This window comes from Protopterus annectens, chromosome 3.part0 (genome assembly GCF_019279795.1).
Source record: "Protopterus annectens isolate FY-2018-M chromosome 3.part0, PAN1.0, whole genome shotgun sequence".
In the NCBI taxonomy this organism is placed as follows: domain Eukaryota; kingdom Metazoa; phylum Chordata; order Ceratodontiformes; family Protopteridae; genus Protopterus; species Protopterus annectens.
In genome coordinates, this window is record NC_056731.1 from 367,581,882 (window position 1) to 367,605,581 (window position 23,700).

Here is a 23,700-nt window from a genome sequence, read left to right on the forward strand (position 1 = left end):
CCAAGATCAGTTTCCTTGTAATATCATATCCTCTGTCGCTGTAGCAAAGACTCAAAATCCCTTTAGTGGTAAAGTGTCCCATCACCAAAATTTTCTAATTTGTCTCCACACTGACTCTTAGCTCTTTCATATCCTGCCCTCCGTTCCTACTTCTCCAATCTGCAACATTTCTCCGTTCAGTTCTACTACTTCCCAAACTACCTGTGCTGGTAGCCTCACTTGCTGTGATACATAAAATGCCTTTCCAAATGCTAGCTGAATATGTCCTACAAATCTTCAGCACTATTCTGTCCCTTTCAACCACCGTCCTTCCAGTCTGGCAGAGTGTCCCTTCCTGGCAACTCCTCCTGGATTCCTTTCTTGCGTTGACTCCAGCTTGGACACCTCAGGCTCTCTGTCTCATTCATCTACCATCACTGCTGTCTGCACTTGGCCCTGCAGCTTATATTCCATCTTATTGTCGTCTGTTTCAAGGCTGAAACTTCCATTTTCCTCACTCATCTCACTAAATGCCACACCATGGCTTTCTTGTACTTCCCAGACAACCTCTGCCTATGTCTTCCTAACCTCTACTCTTTTCAACCCTATTTTTTTCACCCCATCCAATCTACTGGCCTCCTGCTGCCTCTTGTCCAGTCCCCATTCTATCACTTCTCACTGTATTAGCCAGTCTAATAACACATCTATTTACCATATTATTCTCTGAAGCTCCCATATTCTCTTGCAAACTCCAGATCATCTGTTGTCCCAAAGCTTCCTTAGCCAAACTGCTAACATATGCTCATCATGTCGCTCACCTCTCTTGTATTCTTACCCAACCTGACCTGTTCATTTTAGGTTCTTGGTTCCTTTAATTTCCCTGTTTGTTAAAAATATGCATTTATACAAATACAAAGGAGTCAACAAACATCTTTACAACTCAAACTATATCTCAAATTTAGCTTATAAGCAAATTTCAGTGAGTTAACAGGAATTAAAAAGACCTGCTCATTCCCCTTACTTAATCTTTTTATATGTAAATATTGATAAAAAGTTAAGTATTCACATCTCTACATATTAATGTTTTAGTGGAATTCAAGGCATGAATGACGACAAAGTATATTACTGTAATTAACCTAGTGAAGCAATAACATTTTTATCTTGCAGTGAAGTTGTCCTCATGATTGGTTATATATAGTGAGGTAGTGTTTGTGGCAACCACTCCCTAACAGACAAAACACGCATGCACACGTGCCCATACATCTAAACAGACATGCACACCCCAAAACAGAATTCACTTCTAACAAAGCGTACTGTGGTTAGCAGCAACCATGATGCATGTGTACTAAAGAACAATCTGTAATATAGCACTTCTACAGCTTTTCTATGGACCACAAGTCACAAGTGTATGTTGCTGTCTATGCTAATCATGTACATTGCAGAGTTCCATTTTTTTTTGTTTGTTTGTAAAACCTTCAACTGCTCTGTCTGGCTCACACTTTTGGCATGGGCTTGTTTATCTTGCTGTCCTCTTATACTCAGCCAACAAGAAAACCACATTCGTGCCTTTAGCTCACACTGCATTCCTTAAAATTGAGCTCTACCTGACAATGTTCCCAAAGCGGTACAGAGATGCCCCCTAAATACACATGGTGGGATTTGAATGCTGGATAGTATATGCATATGAAATGGTATATATTTTTTCTCACACTACATTTAGGATTTTCCCATCAATCAGCTGAAACAAAATGCATACAGTACTATTACTTTATAATACATAAATGGCTATATACAATTAATGCAGTCAAGTCTCAAATTTTAGACATGTTATTATTACATGCTCAACACCTTTCCAAAACTGAGGCTACAATTAGTAACTAGCTATCACTCAAAGGCTTGACCGCTGTTATACATAGCAGTTATTCCATCATCCTCTACACAACAGACAGAGCTGGAGAGAGCTGCTTATGAATGCTGGACATTCTAAGTTTTATTCTTATACTAGCACACGTCATTTGACTGGTTATAATATTTTATCTATATAGGAAGGGCAGCTCTTCCATAAAAAGAGGCTATGCTCGAGTTCACTGAAAACCGAGTGAATGGTACGGCGCACGTTTACATTCAGTAGACAGCACAACAGCCTACCAAGTTGTTAACTTAAGAGTGGCCTTAAAAATTGCTACAAATAAAAGAAAGAAAGAAGGAAAATAAAAGAAAAAAGCTCATTTTGGGAAAATTTTAATCTTCCTCATAAAAATATAGAACTGATACTTGTACACCTCATCTCCATAATTAAAACTAGCACAAAAATTTGAAAACCCTTTATTCTACCCGCCCTTGCTTGATTGTTCTCCATTATGTATTTTTAGCACACACAGCCAAAGTTGTCTTTTCCACCCTCTTCACTGCAATAATTTGTTCACATCTTACGATGAAGGTTGTTCCCACAAGCTGAAGAACAGGCACCTTTCTACACTTCATTTTCAATTTTTTTTCTCCTTCTCAAGTCCTCTGAACAGTCTGTGGACCCAAATCAAAGTACCCCTTTCCCTTTTTTCTTTGGGAGTGCCCCTCCCATGTGTCCTCCATTTTAAAGACTTTCCCAATCTAGGTAACCTTTCTCTGCATCCTTAAACAGTTTTACTACCCATGCCTTTGTCTTCAGTGCCTTCCTTACAGTACAAAATGCACCACACTGGTTTTCTCCCTCTTTCGACTTTTTGTCTATTCCAAGCTCCCCAGTCATTCCCTTTCAGATGTCCTTTTTCTTAAGTTCAAAAATGTATTTTACCCCTTCAGCAACCCCCACCCCCCCTGCTGATCACTGGATAATAGAAAACATTAGGCATTTGAGTCACAAGACAATTTAAGCTTTGCCAATCCATCCTCAAACTGTACCCCTTCTCAAGAAGGGCAAAGAAAGTCAGACCCTGAGCAGATTTGTGGATATACATCCAAGTTTAATCTGAAGGATGCTAGGGTGTCACTTTAACTTGCAGGGGAAGTGTGCTGCAGCGGTGAGGGTAGGCACTGGATAATACATCTGTTTCTCCAGCACAATTTATTTACGTGCTGGTGAAGATTCAAGTCCTTGGATCCAGCAAGCCTGTAAGAAACCCAAGTAAATAAACAGTGCTTCAAGCCTTTCCTGGTAGGTCAGGGAATTCAAGCAAACAATCTTCTTGGAAATGAATCTCTGGATCTTTTCTAGTTTCTATCCTTTAAAAAATAAAACTTATTCGATAAGCTTTCTTTATTGCACACAAAAGTTGTCTTAACTCATCACCTACTTATGAGATGCTCTCTATTATTTGGGAAGAAGCAAGAAGGTTAATGTATTAATTTGTCATAGTCTCAACATCTTTTCATTTGTTTTAATCTTTACTAACTATATGAAGTAATTTAATACACAACTGCTCATTTAACTTCCTCATCCCTAACCTTGAATATAGACTTCCCCTACTGCCTTCCGATCTACAGCTAACATTCATAAGCTATAAACAGTAGAAAACAAAACATGCAGATTTGTACTCCTAGCAGCCTCTTGTATGCACCACTGCAGACTATCTAGCTTCAACTGGATGCATGTCAACTCAAGCCACTTTCTTCTTTGTAGGTTCATAGATAATTACTAGGCTAACTACCTTAAAAGGGCCTTTTTAAGCCTAGCCATGTTTCCCCAAGGTCATTTGACAGGTTTTGATACTAATTTTATTGAAGGTACAGCTTGGTTATGGGATGATCAAGCATTTATAACTTTGTGTTTCTAAAAGGGACATAGGTGGCAGACCAGGGGTAAATTTATTATTCCCCATCCACTGATCCAAGTTGCACTGGGATAAGTGCAGTGAGGAACTCTGCTTCACATGGATGACAAGCCTGTTCCAGAGAAGAATTAGTCTTTGAGACACATACTTGTCTCTCCAACATGGCTTAGGCCCCCCCTAGATCTGGTGTTTCTAATGATTTATTTTGCAGATATGCAACAGGTCCATAAGTGCTGGATCAGAGGATGCTTTGAATGCCAGGCATAGTCCAATTCTCAGCAGTCTGTAGGAGACTGAGTACAAGAATAGGGCTTTGAGGTGATCTACATAGGACACATCTACACGTTTTCTTTTTGACAGGAAGCTACAGTTGTTGCATATGCCTGGTCAGGTACATACCGAAAGGGGCACAGTACTCGGTGACTGCTCCGTTGTACATAGCCCTCATTAAACCAATAACATCATTAGAGTTAGATGTCATACTCTTGCTTATAAGTTGCATAATGTAGAATGATTTCCTTACAACAGCAAACAGATGATGGCCAAAGACCAAATCACTGTCAAAATCCCTGACCCCAGGGTCAGCTCTTAGGGGTGTATTATCAATGCAGTAATGCCTAGGAGACGTTATCTTTCCAAAATGTGCCATTATGAATTTTTTGGAATAGAGTTTTTGGCCGTGACTCTGACACCACTTACTAGTCTTTGTCAGGTCTTCCTGGAGGATGTCTCTCTCTTTGGGGAATTCTAATGATTGATCCTAGTTTGCAATCAACTATGAACTTTATTAGCAGGAGGAATTTGATACAACTTCACAAAAGTAGATGCCAAAAAGGAGCGGCCCCACCACTGAGCCCTGGGGTGACTCCACAAATGACTTGCCTTTTTCTGGAGGTAGTCTCACCAATCCTGACTTCTTGTGTCCTATATGGAAACCAGCTGGCTATCCAGCAGGTGACGCAAGGGTTTATACCGAATTTTGTGAGTCTCCCTTTAATATAGTGGGCCCAACAGGTCATGTTTCATGCTACTAAGGAGGCATCCTGGGATAGTCAGGTCTCACAGCTAAAGTGATTTTGACTGGACAGTACACTGAACACTTGTTCCTTATTTATAAATATGGGAGCTATGGTTGGGGCATTTCTTGACACGTGTCTGGGGAGAAGGCAGAGTAAAACTGGAGCTGAATTTATCAGCCACTAAATTTGCTATATATCCTCTAGCTCAGTATAGGAGACCCCATTTACAATTAGTTTGGTACATTGTTGTGGATTGCCTTTGAGGTTTTGGACATATGGTGGTCCTTAGATTTTCCCTTGATAGATTTAACTAGTCTGCAGAGTGGTTTATTAGCTTGAGAGTTCATTTAAGTAAGCATTATGGGTTTCCTAGGTCAAAAAGGGGAACGTAAAGCTCACAAAGATATGGTATGGGACTTTGCTTATACTGAATTGTACATGAAGGGCCTCAAGTGCATCATACTGCTTCTCCAGCCTTGAGGTGTGCTTGTTTTTGATTTAAATTGAGATACCACCACTTTTTTTCCCCATTTCTGTGCCATATCTGGTCTAAATGTGTGGAAAGCATTTTAGATCTGCACACTGCCGGGGTACTCTCTATGGCGTTAAACCATGTCTAAATAACTGCACACGTCTACATTCTCGAGAGAGAGAGAAAGACAAACAAGGCGACACAGAGAGTGGACAACTTACAGGGAGTAGAGTCTTTATTATTAAATTCCTGGCACGGAGCAATATGATCTTCAGATTATTCTAGGTTGGTTTAGCCACGTCAGATGGTTTATGAGGTTGTCCGTGCCTAAAAAGGCATTATGATGATGGACAAATTTCTAGCCAATATTCAAAAGCCTAGACGGGATAGGTGCAGACGATCCCTGGTGAAGCAGAGTGGTTTGTTAACCATGTCCTCCAAGCCGACAAATAGCAAAAACTAAGCCAATTGTTAAAGTCAATAATTTACTGCAATACTATTCAAAATACGCTGTGACGATGTGAGGTAGTGCCAACTGTGCTAGGGGAAACAGGGCAGTGCATATGTAACATATGCCAGAATAGCTAGCTAGAATTTTGTAAAGAATTATATGTCATTTGAATATCAAACTGATTTGTACAGATACTTGTGTTAAAAATGTATTTGTAAAGCTGCTTGTGTTAAAAATCAACATTGGGTCCTTCTGGACAGAAAAGAAATATATATGTATGTCAGACTGTACTGCTGTAACTGATTAACTGTACATAATTTTAACAGAAGATACTGGAAGGGAATGGGTTAAGCTCAGGCCAGCTAACCTTAAGAAAAATAGTCTGAAATTAAATGACTTGGTTTAGGCCATAAAGCTTTTATTTCACAGATCTGAATGCAACCAGACACGCAATGTCAGTGAAAAGCCTTTCTGCTGGAAGGGTGGAAATGCTGGAATTGTTTTATCGCTTCCAGATGCTGTATTAAGCCTTAGGAAAGTTCTATGTACGTATTGTGACACATCTGTGCTAAATCGTGGCTCAGTTGCTAGTGAGGGGATAGTGTGGGAACCAGAGAGTCAGGTGGCCAGATGTGAGTTCATTCTGTAGCCTGGACTGAAACTGTATTTGAATACTAGGGAGAGATGGGATAGATGCATTCTCTCTTGGACCTGATAACAAAGGCACTCTTCCACCTCATCTTGCCTTGCTTTAGTAAGTTACTAGGGAACAGTAATTCTTCAATCAGTTAGAAAATACAATGTGTGTCTGAGTCTTTCAATCTGTGTTGCTTTTTTATATTTTCTGTGAATTGAAACTCTGGTGTTTAGTGTAAATAGATATTCGGTCATTTTGTGTTTTCTGTTTTAATTATTATTAAATATATCTACACCTTTCACTGTGGCTGGTCTTTTAGAAAATATTTAAACTTTGACAATAATTGCATTTATTTACTGACACTGCGGCTCCACATTCCTGAAGGTCTTGCGGCTTGGTAAACACTACCACTTGTATAAGTATTAATTTTACTAAGAGTATTTGGGTACCCTGATAATAGCCTTAGAGTAGCTGGCTTTGTGGGTGTTCTGGTAGCAGTGTATCTACCTTATAGTCTGGGTACAGCTGGCAAAGCAGGTAAGCTATGCCAGCCTTTCCCAGGTGTGTGTGTGAAAATCAAATCTCAAACAGTGTGTGTGTGTCAGTTACCTTGCACAGGGACACCGAGAGCACTGATTTGACAGGGTGGAGGGCTTGGGCTGGAACACCCGGCTAAGGACACAACTATAGTTGCATCAGTGGGGAGTCTAATTTGGGGCCTGGAGAGTGCAGAGTGCATTCTCTATGTGCTCTTAAGGGAAACTGTACTTGGTGCAGGGAGCTATATCTGAAAAAATACTGTGTGTATCTATTTTTTTTTCACCAGTGAATGTTTCCCACCAATGTCAGTGGTGAGGATGGAGGCTCCTTGATCACTGGCCCGGAGGAGGAATGTGGCATAAGTACTCATGGCTACTGTCCCATCACTGCCCCACATTTCCATCAAATCAGACCTCCTAATCACAATCTGAGAGAGAACACAGGAGATCAGACCCAGATTTAAAATCACAATGGGAGAGAAAGTCTTCTCCAACCTTGGACCTCCCCATTTGGAACCACCTACCAAATGAAGTGAGACAGCATGTATTTAAAGCAAAACTAAAACAGCATGTCACTGATGAAGTCACTTGCACTTGCTATCAATAGAATGGACAATGATCAACTTATTGTAAAAGCTTGCTCTTGGGAATTACCTATTCTATTTGCTACATCTCTTTGTAAATTGCAATGTGTACTACTTTGGGAAGTGTACACAACTTTTTTTTTTTGTTTTGTTTACTGCACGACTGTATACTGCAACTGCATTTTTTAACTGACTTACCATAATATAACTGCAAATGCCAGCAGTAACACATTGTATGTCATCCTATCTTAACCCGGATTGTAGCCAAAAAGGGTCAGATAACCCGCCCACTTACCTGGTTATCAAAGTGAAATAAAAAAATCTAGAGTTCTATAGCACAAAAAAAATCAGATATCAAATCCATACCTGTTAGGTGAACTCGTACAGCCTATTATGTTAAACCCAAGCCTTAAAACATCACCTAAATATATTTTACATGTTTTTATTCTTGCATATCAGCTTTTTTTTCCGGTCTGAGCAAACATTCCCTATACCACCATTTGTTCTGACTTACTTTATTATATGCATCACAGGCTACAAGCCACACAGCAGTTAAAAATAAAAATAAAGGCAGAGTCTTACCGATTGCCGTATTGGCATACCAGATTTGTAGACAAGGACAAGGTTGCAGAAAACCACCAACTGTGGACCTCCATTAAGTTTAAGATTTGATAAAGAGATGAGAAGTTGAAATCAAAGGACACTGTAGGGTCAAATAAAACACCAGCAAGAAAAAAAAAATCAATAGCAAATAGTATATGTACATATTACAATATGGAGTCAACAACATGTGCCATCTTCTGTTTGTACACTTATTTAAAAATTAACCTGCCAGCATACTCCAATTATACTAAATGCCAGTATGACCCTTTGCTATGGAACACAATCGCAACTTTAGTCTGACCTACTAGCATATACTCCCTTGGTCACCCCAAATACTTCCCCAACTGTAAACCATTTTCAGTAATAAAATTATCCAAACATCCCTTCAGCACCCCTATAACTGTAACTTGTCTCCTGCTCTGAACCTGTAAAGTAAGAAAGGAGCATAAAGCTTAATCTACTACTAATGAAAAAAGTACAGTTGTGTAAAATCTTTCCATAACAGTAGATACCCTTCTCTTCACTGTTGCAGTATTCATCACAGAAGGGATGTCCTGCCCTGGGCAGCCTGACACTCGGCCACTAAGAAAAAGCCTAAAAGAGATCTTGCATGCACCGTACATCACTTTTATACTCCCCTCACAGAACATACGACATGAAAGAGGCATATTGATGCCATTACCTAGAACTGAATTGCCCCAGAAGAGAAGCGCTGCAATAGGACAAAGAAGTCCATGCACATACAGAAGGGAAGAAGAGCAGAACAAACAAGAGGAGGTTGGAGGGAGGGAACGAATACTGCAACAGTGAACAGAAGGACATCTACTCTTATGGTAAAACTTTGCATAGCTGTACTATGTCTTTCTTTCTATATCACTGTTGCAGTGTTTGGCGTACAAGGGGAAGAGTACAAAAGCTCAAGAAAGAGTGGGAGGTGGACAGCTGAGAAGAGCCCTCAATAAATCCACTTAAAATGGTTTCAGCAAAACCTGCTCTGGCCCTGGAAACCATATCCAGCTTATAATGCTTAGTAAAGGTATTCATTAAAGAACAAGTAGCCGCTTCAAGGATGGAACTGGTGTCCAACCTCTTGAAGCAGGCACCAAAAGAGACAACAGCCCTAGGGGAATGAGCTATAACAGAAGTATACAGAGATTTGCCATGAAAAGAAAAACAAAAAGATATGGCCTTAGTTATCCATGAGGAGATTTGCTTAGAAACAGCCAAACCCAAAGACCTGGTATGAAAGGAAACAAAAAGCTGATATGACTTACGAATAGTCTTAATTTTATCCAAATAGTACCTGAACTGTCTGTGGAAATCCAAGGTATACATGACCTTCTCACTAGCAAATTGAGAAGAAGGGAAAAACGAAGGGAGTTACACCAACTGACTCAAGGATAACTCATTTACTAACTTTGGCATAAAATAAATGATTAATACGAAGGGACACCCTATTCCCTGGGGGAAAAAAACAAAAAAATGGAGGAATGGCCGTAAGGGCTTGCAGCTCAGAAACCCTCCGAGGAGAACTAACAGACAGCAACAAAACAGTCTTCCAGTTTCAATGTTGCAAAGAAGCAGAATTTGCAGGCTCAAAAGAAGCCCGAGTCTTAACATAACAAAATTAAGGTCCTAAGGGGGAGAAATAGGTTTTCTTGGAGGCTTAATATGCAGCACTCCTTCCAGGAAATTCTTTAACCTCAAAAACGAGAAATCAAAGAAGGATTCAAGGGTAGAGTAGCAGAAATGGCTAACAAATGGGCCTTCACAGAAGAATAGGCCAAGCCAGACTGGAGCAACTTGTACAAATAAGATGGGACCAGAGGGACCCCCCACTGAAAAAAAGGGGTCCTGATTATGAGCATGACACCAGACTGAAAATCTTTTCCATTTGGACATACAAGGTTTTCTGGTTAAGAATTTCCTGATCTCCTTTAAAACCCTGAGCACGTCCTCAGAAAAGAGCTGCCTCGAAGGGATCAAAACCCCATCATCCACAGTGTCAAGTTGCAGAGTGGACAAGTGGGGATGAATGAGAGGCCCCTTGTCCTGTGTGAGGACATGAAACTGGTGAGGCAACTTGAGATTATTTCCCCTTCTCAATGCATCTGGCCAGGGGTATCAGTGCCATCTTAGCCAAAAGGGAGTCACTTGCAAGATTTTTGAAGAGTCCAGCTGAATTTTCTGCAGGACTCTTGGAAGTAGAAGAGGAGAAGGGACAGCATAAAGAAACCTCCCTCTTCCAAGGAAAGGAAAGGGCATCCATCTTCCATGCCACATGGCATAAATAGAAGAGAGGAAGCTGCCGGTTTATAGGGGAGGCAAGAAGATCTACCGGAGGAATACATCACTGACTAACAATGCCCAGAAACATGTCTCTGTATAGTATCCATTCATGAGCCTGTGTTTTGGACCTGCGCAGGAGAGTCTGCCACTAGACTGTGCTCTGAAGGAATGCCTGAAGAGTTAACTGATAAACAAGAGTCACTTCCCAAGCCTGAAGTGCCATCCTGCAACGGAGGTAAGATTTTGTGCCCCCCTGCTTGTTGACACACCACATCACTGTAGTCTTGTCTGTGTACACCTTTAGGCTCTTCACCCCCATGTTCTCTCTAGGCCCTTTGAAGGGCCAGAATAAGAGCTCTTATCTCTTTGATGCTGATATGGTCTGACGTCTGATGGGGTGGCCAATGATCCTGAACCTTCAGGTGACCAAGAGAAGCCATCCACCCCATATCAGAGGCATCAGACAGCTCTTGAGAAGGGACTGGAGGCTGAAAATGCTGGCCTGGGTTGAGAGTGAACTGTTGAATCCCTTTCTCAAGATGGAATTCAAGTGGTGGAAGGTGAGATGCACGAAATTCAGAGGTGATGATGTTGCAGCCAAACTGACTTGATGTACCAATGAAGCTTCTTCATATGCAGTCTGACAAGAGGAAGCACTGGAATAGAAGAGGCCATGAAACCCAGGGCCCGATGAAACTCCCTGGCTGGCATGGCAGTCAAAGAAGAAAAGACTGAAAGAATGCAGTGAACACAAGTTACTTTGGAGGTAGAAGACAGGCCAACATTGGCATTGTCTGAATCCTGCATCCCAGCGGACCTTTGGAAGTTGACAGTAAATTCCAGACTTTGAAGGAGAGAGATGGTGAACTGCAGATCCCATAACAATTGACTCAGAGAAGGTGCTTGAAGCAACAGGTCGTCTAGATACAGAAAAAATCTGAATACCTAGAGGCCTGCAGAAGGCAATCGCATAAGCTAGGCATTTTGTGAATATCCTTTGGGCAGTTGAGAAGCCAAAGGGTAAAACAGAGAACTGAAAAATGAGAGGAAAACACAGATAAATATAAAACCTTCCTGAAGAAATGGTGAATAGGGATATGAAGGTATAACCAACTCCAGATCCAAGGACACCAGAAAAGCCTAGGGTAATTAAAGAGGAAATGGTGTTTGAAGAATAAGTATCAGAAAAGAAGGGATCTCAAGAAAGGTGTTGAGCTGGGAGAAATCCAAAATAACTCTGTTATCGAGGACCCAGGAACATCCTGGAATAAGGGAGGACATGTTGAATGGTCCCTTGGTTCAACAGGGACCCTACAAACTCCAGGAAATAGTTGCTCCAGAGGAGGTTGAAGAATCCCTGAAAAAGGAGGGAAGAGATGTCCATACCACAAAGTAACCCTGACAGATGACAGAAAGAACCCAAGAGTCTGAAGTGATGAGATGCCAATTTGGAAGACAAAAAGAACCAAAGGGACAAAGGAATCTGGTCTAAGAAGGGGGAGGGACAAACTGTCAAAGAGAAGTAGACATCAGATAAAGGAGGCTTCTAGGTTACAGAAATCTGAGAAACCTTAGCAGAGGGGGCCTGCCTCCCATCCTTCCTGCCCTTAGAGGTCTCGTGGGGTTGAATGCTAACAAAAGGAGACCTAGAAGGATAATTCCTCTGGAACACAGGGACAGGAGAAACAAAATGTATTTAAGGTCTTGCAAAGCTTGTCAGTAGCAGCAATCCCAAAAAGATGTGCATTATCCAAAGGTGCATCCAACAATCTGGCCTGAATATACTCTGGTAGTAATTAGTGACTAAGCCAAGAATTACACCTCATGACAGACCCAAAAAACACAGCCCTAGAAGAGGCTTCAGCAGCATCATAGCTACACTTAATATAGAGTAGCAAGTCACTTGAGAAGCAGAACCAAAAAGAAAAGGCAGAGGATTTGCCATCAGAATCAGGGAGGGCAGAGATAACCTGACACACCTGAGCAATCAATACCAGAACATACCTGGTCATGTGGGTCTGGTAATTAACAGTCCTAAAGGCCAAAGTAGAAGCAGTGTAAACTCAGAAGGAAAAGATTTGTAAGAGGGCAAAGGTTTAGAAGGCTTGTAAGAAGAGGCTGACAATCCTCAGGAACCTTATAGAACCTGATTTCTTAGGAGCAGGAAGCTGAGAATCAGGAGACTTGGAAGCAGCAATAAAAGTATCTAACAAGGCGGCCAACCCATGAGCAATTGCTGAAGTAACTCATAAAATCATCTCTGAATATCAGACACTTGAGAAAATCCCACAAAGAATTCCATCATCCATCGAAAGGAGACTTAGGGGTAACAGACTCTTCTTCATCAGAGCCACAAGCCAAAGATGAAGGTAACTGTGAATCCACATCTAAGGAATCTGGTTCCCTAAACTATTTAGAAGGGGTAGAGGTCCAAGGAGATGCGAGTACTGAAACCCTCTAAGGAGGTTTTAGGCCATTAAGGTAGAAAACAAGCCCTGACTAAACTCTTGCCATTCCCTTTAAGGATCCCAAGTTGACTGAAACATTTTTCAGTTTTTGTCTTTTCTGTCTTTTCTTAGAAGGGACATCAGTCCTAACAAATACTGGATGTTCCAACCCTTGGCAATATTCAAGAGGAGAATCCGGAACGTCCTCAATGACCAACATCTGTGGAATGCCTCTAGGACCCTCCAAGATAAATCAGCAGCGACTCCCCTTGATGTCTGGAGCAGATGCCTACAAAGCTTCAGAGGATGTACAAAAAGATGGATCCATGCCGCTCTCTATTGGGGTGGTGGCAGAGGTATCCAATGTAAACACCAAATGACCTACAGAGCTATTACATGCTTCTAGTGGATGCTGGACAGCTTAATCAGTCCAAGACTTCTTGGCCTTCTTCTTAGGTAGCAGGAGTATCTCAGGGTTTAAGGATTCTGCCTTGGTACCATGGGCTAACTGTTTAAACCATTGGTTTTCGAGATAAATGGCCAGGTAAGACAAATGGCTTCTCAGTGTCCTATACAAATGCCTTACAAATACTACAAGAGTTACAGTCATGGGAAGCACCCAAACAAAAAAGATACTGTTCGTGATGAACCTTATGGGGAATCTGCCTCCCACACTGAAATTTTCCCTTCTTGGATGACATGAACCCTAGGTAGTAATATAAAATACAAGACCAAGAAAGTATAAAACAATGAAACCAATGGGGCACTTATCTATTGTTGTTAAATATTCAGTACAGCAACAAAGAGAGTTCAATTAAGTAGTAAAAATGGCATTCGAACTGGCAGCAAAAGAAATTCTAGGTAGTTGCTTCCATATATCCCTTTTATGTCTTACATAATATGCCCTGTGGATTGGGGTCCAGTACCCAGGGTTAATATACAACGGGAGACAAAAAGAAAGGGTACCACACTGGACAAGGCCAAAAGGGGGCAATGAGGATAACTTTGCTCTTCAACCTATGTGCCTTCTGTAAGAATTTTAGAGAATTAGAGGTATTGGAGGATGTGTGTAAATGAGAAGGAGGGCCAAACATGAACTAGAGCATCTCTCAGTGACTCCCGTAAAATGGAGGAGTAGGGAAAACAACCTGCTGCACTTGCTGCTGTGGGGAGATGCAAAGAGATCACAACAAGGTTGACCCCCCCCCATCAACAGAAAATCCTCTCCACCATCGACTGATTGAGGGACCACTTGTGAGGCATTAGAATGGACCTGCTGAGTTTGTCCACTAGCATGCTGGATTTCCCCGGTATATGTGTTGCAATAAGAAAGAAGTTGGAGGAGACTACCCACTGCTACTCTCTCACTGCCTCTCGACAAAGGGGATAAGATTGGGGTCATCCATTTTTTGAGGTTTGAATTGCAATTCTCCCAAGAGGAAGGGCATCCTGAAGGCCTGCCATGTTAGGAGGACCTCTCTTATCTCTAGGATACTGAAGTGCAAACAGGTATCTTCTCAGGACCTTCGAAGGTCTGTCCTAAAAGTGCCACCAGCACCCCCAGGTAGGAGATGTCTCTAGTTACCGTGGCTACTGGGGGCACAAGTATAGGAGGGAAACTTCATCTGACTGACTCTACCCGTATAGACGCTCTTTGCATACTCGAGTAAGTTTGATCGGTAAGAAGAATTGACCACCAAACAGCTAGAGACCACTGAAGACTGGGCATATTAAAATGGGCCAAAGTAACCATGGTTATGGTCACTGCCACTGGCCCCAAGGTCTGTCTGAGGGAGAAGGAAGAGTGTGCGATAATTTGCTCTACTTGACACCTGATGGTCCATACTTATATAGTGTGGTGGAAGAGTGGCTACCTGACTGTTCAACTGAGCACCTGTGAACTCCAGGCTCTGAATTGATTGAAGATGAGACTTGCAGACGTCAACTGAGATGCCTAGGGCTTGACAAATGGAGCTAGTTGTTCTTGGATTTGTCTAGCAGATGCCTGGTTAAGGTGATGAGAAAGAAAGTTGACTAGGTATTGAAACATTCGGAATCGCAGCAGTCTCAAGTGAGTTGCTACCACTGCCAAAACACCCTGGGAGCTGCAGTGAGACCAATGGGCAGAGCTCTGAACTGGTAGTGACTGCCCCCAGCCAAAAGCACAGAAATAGTCAGGATAATCTGTTTATGCTGATGTAATACTACACATTCTGAAGATCGACGAACCACATCCAATCATCACTGTGTTGAAACAGCAGAAGCACATCCAACAGTTGTGTAGAAACAGCAGAATAGAGTGAACTGTGACCATTCAGAATTTAGGTTTGTTTACAAACTGATTCAGTTTGCTTAAGTCCAGAATTGGTCTCAGGTCCCCAGTTTTCTTTGGTACTAAAAAGAATCTTAAGTTCTGAACCCTTTCTGGTCTGGTGGGACCTCTTGGATAACCCTTGTCTAGCAGCTTTTAAATTTCTAGAACTGCTGCCTCCCGCTGACTGGGTGGAACATTGGGGAACCTTTTTTTTTCATTGGGGGATCTGTGAAAGGGATATGAAACAACCTCTAGATATTATTTTTAGCACTCATGAATCTTTTGTTATTGATGCCCAGGTGTCTGTGCGCACAGACAAGCACACCCCCCAAACGCCTCCACTGGTGGGCAGTTTGGACAACCTTTCAGGAGCGCTGAAAGGGTTTTCCAAAAAGGAGTCTTATAAACCCTGGTTCTGTCAGCCACCCCTGCTGCAATGATGGCATTTTCCATTAGAACTTCCCCATCTGCCTCTGGGGGAAGATACCCCCCCACGTGAAGCTCGGAAAGGACCCTGGGACTTGCAGAACCATATTCTCCTACCTCCTTATTGATTCCAGGAAAAGGATTGCTGGGGAGTAGAAAAAAAAAAAAAGTATCCCTATGTCAAATAAGATCTTTCCATACTGTTCATCCCGGAAAAGCATTTCCTTAACAGTGGAGCCAAACAAAGATGATTCATCAAAAGCAGCATTGATGAATGAAGACTTAAAGGCTCCACAAAGTCACACAAATGGATCCAGGCATGTCTCTTAACAGCTACGCTTGAACCAGCCACCCATGAGGTACCGTCAGCACCATGGGAAATTAACCTCATGGACACAAAGATGGATAAAGAATGGCCAGTTGTAAAGACAACTTCTTGCAGTCCTTCACAGACAGACTTGAAGAGGGATTTGGAAAGGTCTATAGTCAAATCCCACTGCAGCCTAGTAAAATTTGCCAAGTAGCTCAGAGACTGTAAACCTAAGTATGCCAAGGCAAAAAATGCACTTCCAGAATCTGTCAAAACACCCTGTACTCTCTGTTAGGAGGATGGAGAGAGGAGCTCTGCTAGCTCCTTTTTTTGTGGCTACTTCCACTACCATAGCATCAATAGGTACTCCCTTGCTCCAGTGTGGTCCGTCCTTAGATGGGACAAGAAACTTAACAGGATGACTGGGAATGGGTTCTACAGTATCCAGCTCCTTCCATGCCTGTCAAGAGACAGGATCTATAAGCTCATCAGCTACAGGAGTTACTCAAGATGTAGATGGGCAGGACTCAAAGCTTCCAGGAACAAAGACTCCTCCTCCTGGGAGGTAGAATTGGAGGACCACCCACCTTTTTGCTTGAGAATTTCTAAGATGTCTCCTAAAGAGACTTCATCTATTGGGGATAGTGGGACTCCTCCCCTTCATTGAAGTCCGTGTCTTCGATGAGAGACTCCTGAGAGGAGTCTATGTTTCTCCTCTTGCAAATTCTCTTACAAGGCAACATTTCGGTGGGATGGTCTGGAGAGGTGTCCAAAGAGAGGGGGAAGTCCTTGGGAGGAGGAACTGTCTGGACATTGATGAGGCCAGCTGCCCCTGTGTGACAGGTCTGAGAGGATCAGAGCTCAGGCCCGAAGGAGGCTGTAGGATCCTAACAGGAAACAGCAGTCATGTCTCTTGGATAAGAGAAGACCCTCGCCACACCTCGTAAGTGAGTTGAAGAGCCAGATGCCACCATGCCCAGACCCATTCTTCCAAAGGGGGAGTCGGACCCAATCTGTCCAATGCCAAAGCACCAAGGGGCAGGGATGGCTCTGACAACCTTAGAGTGGAACTCAGCCCCCTGAAACTGGTGCAGACGCTTAGGCTCCGAGACTCATCCTCGGCCAAAGGAATTGCTGTCAAACAAGTCAGGAAAGCAGTCAAAAACATACCAGTCTTCAGTTCCAATGCCAAAACTCTCAGGTTTCTCGGAACCAAAGCCTCCAAAATTACCGGTTGGACCAGGAAGGAGAAATCACAGTATGGGAAGAAGGGAGACTCATGGATCCAAAGGGAAATGGAGATAGGATAACCCCAACTGAATCTGAGCTCTAAGGAACTTCCTAATCATCCTATTCAATTCAGCTTCAGAAATGCTTGTGGAGGACCTGATGGAAGAAGTGTTAGATTGGGGCCAAGACTCTCTCCTTGGGGTTTCCTGAAGGAAAGCAGAATGGAGCCAAGGAGAAACAGGCTCTAGAGAAAATTCTGATGACCAGGTCCTTGGAGACTTACATGGGAAGGTGCCGGGTCTGACGATGTCAGATCAAACTATTTTCACTTCAGACTTAAGGGAGTCAGATCAGATTTCTTTTGAACTTTAGAAGGAGGCTCAGAAAAGGGACATGACTTAAGAGAGCAGGTTGGAGACTACTTTCTCGATTCCTTTGCCTACGAAGAGGCCTTGGATATTTTTGTGGGGGTTTGAGCCCATGAAGCAGAAGATGAAAAAGAAGTAGGTGGCAGCAAGCTCTTTAGAATCAGTTTGCTCCAAAGGATGCCAAGGACCCTGGAATTAAAACCTGTGCAAATGGATCAGTCCATATTAAAGTGTGAAGTACTCAGTCAATAGACACACTCTCTGTGGACATCGGAATTAGGGATCTTGTGCCCACAGAAACTGCATTTCTTAAAACTAGTGGGTTTATCAGTCATGATGAAGAAAATAGAAAAAGGAAGCTTTTTTTTTGTTTTTGAACTACCAACAATGGTAGGGTAAAGAGGTTACGCTCTAAAAGGTTTAAAAAAAAAAAAAAAAAAAAAGGAAGAAGAAGAGGAGGAGGAGGAAAGGAAAAGTACCAACAATGATAATGAGAAATACCTTGGGAAGAAGAAATAGAGGATATATAAAAAAGGAAGCTAATATAACGGGATAGAAAACAATACTAAGTAGGTAAGGGAGGTAGGTGAAGAGAAAAATTGAAGATAAAAAAAAAAAAAAACTAGAAACTGCACTAACTGAAAAAGGTATTACACCCAAAAGCTCTGTGGAAAGGATCCATGCCTGTAGCAATACGACTGCAAACAAGATCTGAGGTATTGCAGGTTGACTGGGGCGTTACAGGTAGAGGGAGGCGCTCAGGAGTTAGTCTAGTAAATGCAGCCAAGTCAGATCCAAAGCTAGATCTGAAACCCACTAGTTGAAGAACAAATGAAAACATCAGATGCTACGTTTACACTCAGAACGCAATGCTAAGTACTTAATGATGATGTGTCTTCCTGCAGTGTGGCCATCATAGTATTGTGAAGCAAAAGTGGAAGGTCAGTGGATAGTGTGCCGGCCCCCAAAACACACCTGTCTGAGGATAATGTATGCACAGTTGTAAAACATTTTTCATCTTTTCTGGAAGGAAATGTTTGCAGGAACCACTTACTGCAGGCAAACTGTGCCGACAGACCAAACTGCACTGGTATCAGCTCTAAAGGAAGACATTTCTAAATTAAACAGCATGTAGACAACAGCTGCTTTACTATCTCTCTCTCTTCTCTGTAAGATAAAAGAAGCTGTAATTAAATTACAATGCCAGATGCATGTCAATAAAGTCCCACAAAACACTGCTTACAATACTCAAATTTTCCACACTGTAGTGTTTCAACACATGGAACCGCAGTAATCTCAGAACTTCTTTCAGTACCAATAACAGAAGACTGCACATTGCTGTTAATATGAAACCAGAAGTTGCTGTGCTTATGAAAAGAATTCTTAAGGCAAAATGGTTTATTTGACCTTGCAGTGTAACCAGCACTACAACTACCAAAGGCAATTTGAACCGTACAAGGTTATGTATATGTATGTGTCCTACATAAAAAGTATCCCTACATGCACACGCACACACACAAGTGTGTGTGTGTGTGAGAGAGAAAACACACTAAACTGGATAATCTATATCCCTAAATGCGAAGTACCTATTCATCCTTTCATCTCTTTACTCTTCCTTCTTCACTCTCATCCTTACTTCTATCAAATTTCTCTGTCCTGGCTTTCTTACTCTCAATATACAATAAGCCTGCTCTTCTCTCATTACATATTGCAATTCCTGTTTATATTATAGTAACTTACCTTTAATTTCTCTATAAAATGTCTAAGGTTTCTCTATATATTAAATCACCATACAACTTTGTATCCATTCTTAACTAATGTTTTCATATTATGTCTAATTTGGTATGATTATTTAAACTGCAGATGTTTTTGTATTGTTTTTGAAGACTGTAAAATGATTGTTCTTAAAATAATTTTGTAATACTTTGGAGCTTTTCCCCCCAAGCCTCCACTAAAAATGGGCTTCTACCTGTTCGGACTTCCCAAGTAATCAAATGCCAAGAAATAAATAATTAAAATCAAATGTTCTTACTATAAGCAAAGCAACAGCTGGGCTTTTCTATTCAAAATAATGGTTTTTCAAATCATAATTTTACTACAGAAATGTGCAAAGAAAAAAAAATCTTGTGCAAACAAATGTCACTACCATGCAACAAAAAAATTTTAGGTCAAATTACTTTGATGCAGCATATCTACTACCTTTATAATAAAAGGTGACAGAACACAAATATATTGTAATCCAATTTACTTCAAACAACGAATTAAAGCTCATCTTTTGCATACCAAATTAGAACAGTCACATACTGTTCATTGTACAACTATACTGTATGCAATATAACATTTCATTAGTTACCAACAAGCAAATAAATCCCAAGCCTGGATTTCATTATTCTAATGTTCTGTTGTACAGCACAAACAATAGGCATGTCACTACTTTACATTTCATGCACCCATGTCCCAAGCAGTGAAAGACTAACAGTGAGCTGCACAATGCAGGTATATCCATTTTCAAAGACCAACACTAACATGCATTCTTAGTCAAATACACTAGATGCTTCCATAAACAAACAGAGAAGCAGCACCTTAGATAACAAATACTAGAAATGAAAGACTGGTAAAACTTTTAACCAGGGCATTATGGAGTAAACAAAAGAGGCTGCAAGACATTTTAACAGATATGGAAAAGCTACCCATACTGTACTACATCTGGAGCCAAGGCTTACAATATGGGTCCAAAAAGGAAGTTAATTACACTGTGATCTAAGCAACAATCTGGTATACTTGTGTAACCCGAGTTTAGAGTAACTATGTCTTTCAGAAGGAAAGACTCAAAAGGACAGCGCAGGTCAAACCACCTGGGTTCATTTAGTGGACCTGATCCCAGAGTAGTAAATAGAAGTAATGAAGATGAGCAGCAAGTGTGCCAGCTCACCTATCATGGGGCAGGGAAGTGGTGTTTGGCAAAGGCTACACCCCGTACTGCAGACAGGGACCTTTAGCCCTGATGAAGGGAACACACCAGTAAATCTTCTGCCGAGACAGTGTATGGAATTACATACACACAAACACATATGTATGTATATGTGTATAATATCACTAGAGTGGACAAGTCGCATTTAGGACAAGTAATTTACTGTAGTCAAGCAATTTTGTTCATTCTAATTACACTAACTTTTTTTGGAACTAAAAGGCAGATCAAACCAAGGAAGTAAAGTCTTCAATATGAATGAATGAATTAATTAATTAATTAAACAATATTTATTAAGATACATTGTGTGTTAATGACTGGCATTTGGTGAATATGTGAGCTTTGGTTTAATTATAAATTGAATAACTATGTTTCTGGCTTTTAGTTCTGAAGAAGATAAGGTAATTAGAACGAAAGTGCTCAACTATAGTAAATTACTTTCCTGAGTGCAACATGTTCGCTATCATTTTTAGTTGTCACACACACACACACACACACACACACACACACACACACACACACACACACACACACACACACCAAAAGGTTAAAATGTTAACAGAAACTATTCAGTAAAAACTGCAAGAAAGACTCAACCAAGCTACAGTCTTACCTGTGTAATACCTTAAACCTGCTGTAGTGAAGGCCCACCTGAAATACGCAAATGACACATGGTTTCTGAATGCCAAACTCCACTTTAGTAGCCTGAATTCACAAGAAGACTTAAAAAAATGTTGGCATTCATAACATAACACAACACATATACCTACAGACACACACATTTATAAATAAGGTATTTAAGGTATATTTACATATGTGTAAATGTAAAACCATGGAACAGGCTTCAGAATGCACCTAGGGATGTTATCTGAATTAGTGACAGACTTCAGACTTATGGCACTCAGACTCCTGTCTAATGATAAGGCAGTATTCATAATCTCAGCCTATGCCCCACATCAGGGTTGTGATATTGAGGAAGAGTGCATTCAGACAGCAGTTGCTGGACCTACTAGATAAAGCAGAACAACATGAACTGTTTATAATGGATGATCTGAATGCACATATTGGATAGACAGAATGGAATAGGAGTACTGCCCAAGTTAAAATGGGTGGGAAAAATAAGAAAGAAAGAAAACCATTCTAGACTTCTGTCTGGCAAATGGCTTGAGTAGCCAACACATGATACAGAAAGAGAGACAGTCCCAAAACCACATACAAGACTGGCCAACAAGCAAGTCAGATAGACTTCCTCCTAGTAAGGAAAGGGCACTGGGGTAGAATCAGCAATTGCAAAATCATCCCCAGTCAAACCATCGGCCCACAGCATAAACTACTGCTTGCCACAATCAGCTGCATGCAGTGGTCAGAAAAGGCTCCAAGGTCAGATACCAGGATGAAGACTTCAAAGTTGACTGGACAGAAAGCACAACAATTAAAAGGAATTACTCAGGACTCTAGCACCTTAACAGGTGGAGGAAACAGGTGGAGTTGCTGTTTTGAGGCGTTGCCATTCTTTTTCATGCATGAGGACTACAGAATAGATAAGCAGCCATACCAAGTACGGAAATAAGGCACATAAGGAAAGCTGAAGTGGAATGCAGAAGTCCAGGAAATCATCAAAAGAAAGAAGGAGTGCATGAAAAAATGGGAGATAAAGACGGACCAGGATATGAAGGAATAATGGCTGGCTAAGAAAGGAGTTGCAATAGCAAAGAACAAGCCATTAGAGGCACTCTACCAGCTTCTGGAAAGTAACTCAGCTAATAGCAAAAAAATATATCTCATGTTGCAAGGCAAAGACAGAAAGATAAAGATGGACAGGGATGCCAGCAACAACCTGCTCACCAGTCCACAGGACATCAAAGGCGGATGGAAGGAGTACTTCCAGCAGCTTCTGAATGAAGAAAACCACACAGAAGTTGTACTGCTCCAGACACAGCCTATGATGAAAGAAGAGGAGGAGCTCATCACAAAAGAAGTTAGAACAGCTCTAAGGGAAATGAAGTCAGTGAGAGCAGTAGGCTCGGATGATGTCACAGCAAATATGATAAAGATGTTGGGTAAAATAACAGAGAAATATCTCCTGAGGATACTCACAGCAGTATGAACAGAAAAACATATCCCAGATGACTGGAGAATAAGCGTACTAGTGTCAGTGTTCAAGAACAAAGGGGACATTCACCATTGTGGACAGTACAGAGGTATCCAATTCCTTTCAAACAGCATCAAAGATCTGGAGAAGGCGATTGATAAATATGCGCAACAGCAGAAAGTGAGATGGGCAGTTCAGATTCAGCTTGTGATGCAGCACAACTGCAGTTGAACAGGCACTTTATAAGAAGCTAAAAATGATGAGAGCATTCAACTGGGCATTCTAGGCTTGGAGGAAGCACATGACAAGGTCCCAAGAAAGCTGATTTGTGCAGTCCTGTGGTGGTTCAAAGTCCCAGGAACACTGGCAGAACTAGTGAAAGCCAAGTAAAAGGACCGAGGGACTCAAGTATGAACAGTGTTCGGACCTACAGAGGGGTTCCCAGTGGGAGTGGGTGTGGAATACATTAGCAAACAGGTTGGAGGGAAGTGATCAACAAAGTTGCTGTATGCAGATGACATGGTATTACAAGCAGACTCTGAGGAAGAACTTCAGCAAAGGCAATAAGAGGAATGGAATGCAAAACTGAAGGCACATGGGATGAAACTAGGTACAAATAAGATGGCAGCATATGGGGGAAATCAGAAGAAGCTGAAAAATGAAGTAGATGGAACAGGTTAAAAGCTTCAAATATCTAGGAGGAGAGGTTGAGGAAAAAGGAAGTCTGAATGAGGAAGTCAAAGCTACAATCAGATGGGCTGTAGTCAACTGGCACAGAGTGTTAGGTGCAGTGTATGAAAGATGAATGCCAAAGAAGCTGAAATACAAGGTGTACAAAACAGTCCTGTGACCCGTACTACTGTATGGTACAAAAACCTGGGCAGTAAAGGCAGAGCAGTTGAGGAGGCTAGAGGTGATGGAGATGAAGTATCTGAGATGGGTGGTAGGATGCACACTGTGGGGCAGCCAAGGAAATGAAGATGTAAGAGCAGAAATCAAAGAAGCTCCAATGGCAGTAAAGGTCAAAGAGAACAGATTATGGTGGTTCGAGCATATGTGCAAAAAAATAATGTAAACTGCTGAAAAAGTTAGACAGGAAGAAGGCAAGTGGAAACAATGGATTCCAGCAAAGAGGTGGATGGATTGTGCAAGAAGAGACTTGCAACAGTAAAACAGGAGTGTCAAAGGGGATGGTGACAGTT

At 41.5% G+C, this 23,700-nt stretch overlaps 1 protein-coding gene across 3 annotated transcripts in view; it reads right to left on the reverse strand.

The window, feature by feature from the left end:
• Window positions 1–23,700, reverse strand: part of STK17A (serine/threonine kinase 17a) — an 805,673-nt gene that overhangs the window by 774,099 nt on the left and 7,874 nt on the right. For 2 of the 3 annotated variants that reach the window (XM_044064814.1, XR_006363967.1), the window contains exon 2: window positions 8,034–8,154. The exons of the other annotated variant lie outside the window; for it this stretch is intronic. In XM_044064814.1, the coding sequence (XP_043920749.1) occupies window positions 8,034–8,154 (121 nt within the window). The remainder of the gene's footprint in view (window positions 1–8,033; window positions 8,155–23,700) is intronic. 3 annotated transcript variants of the gene reach the window in all.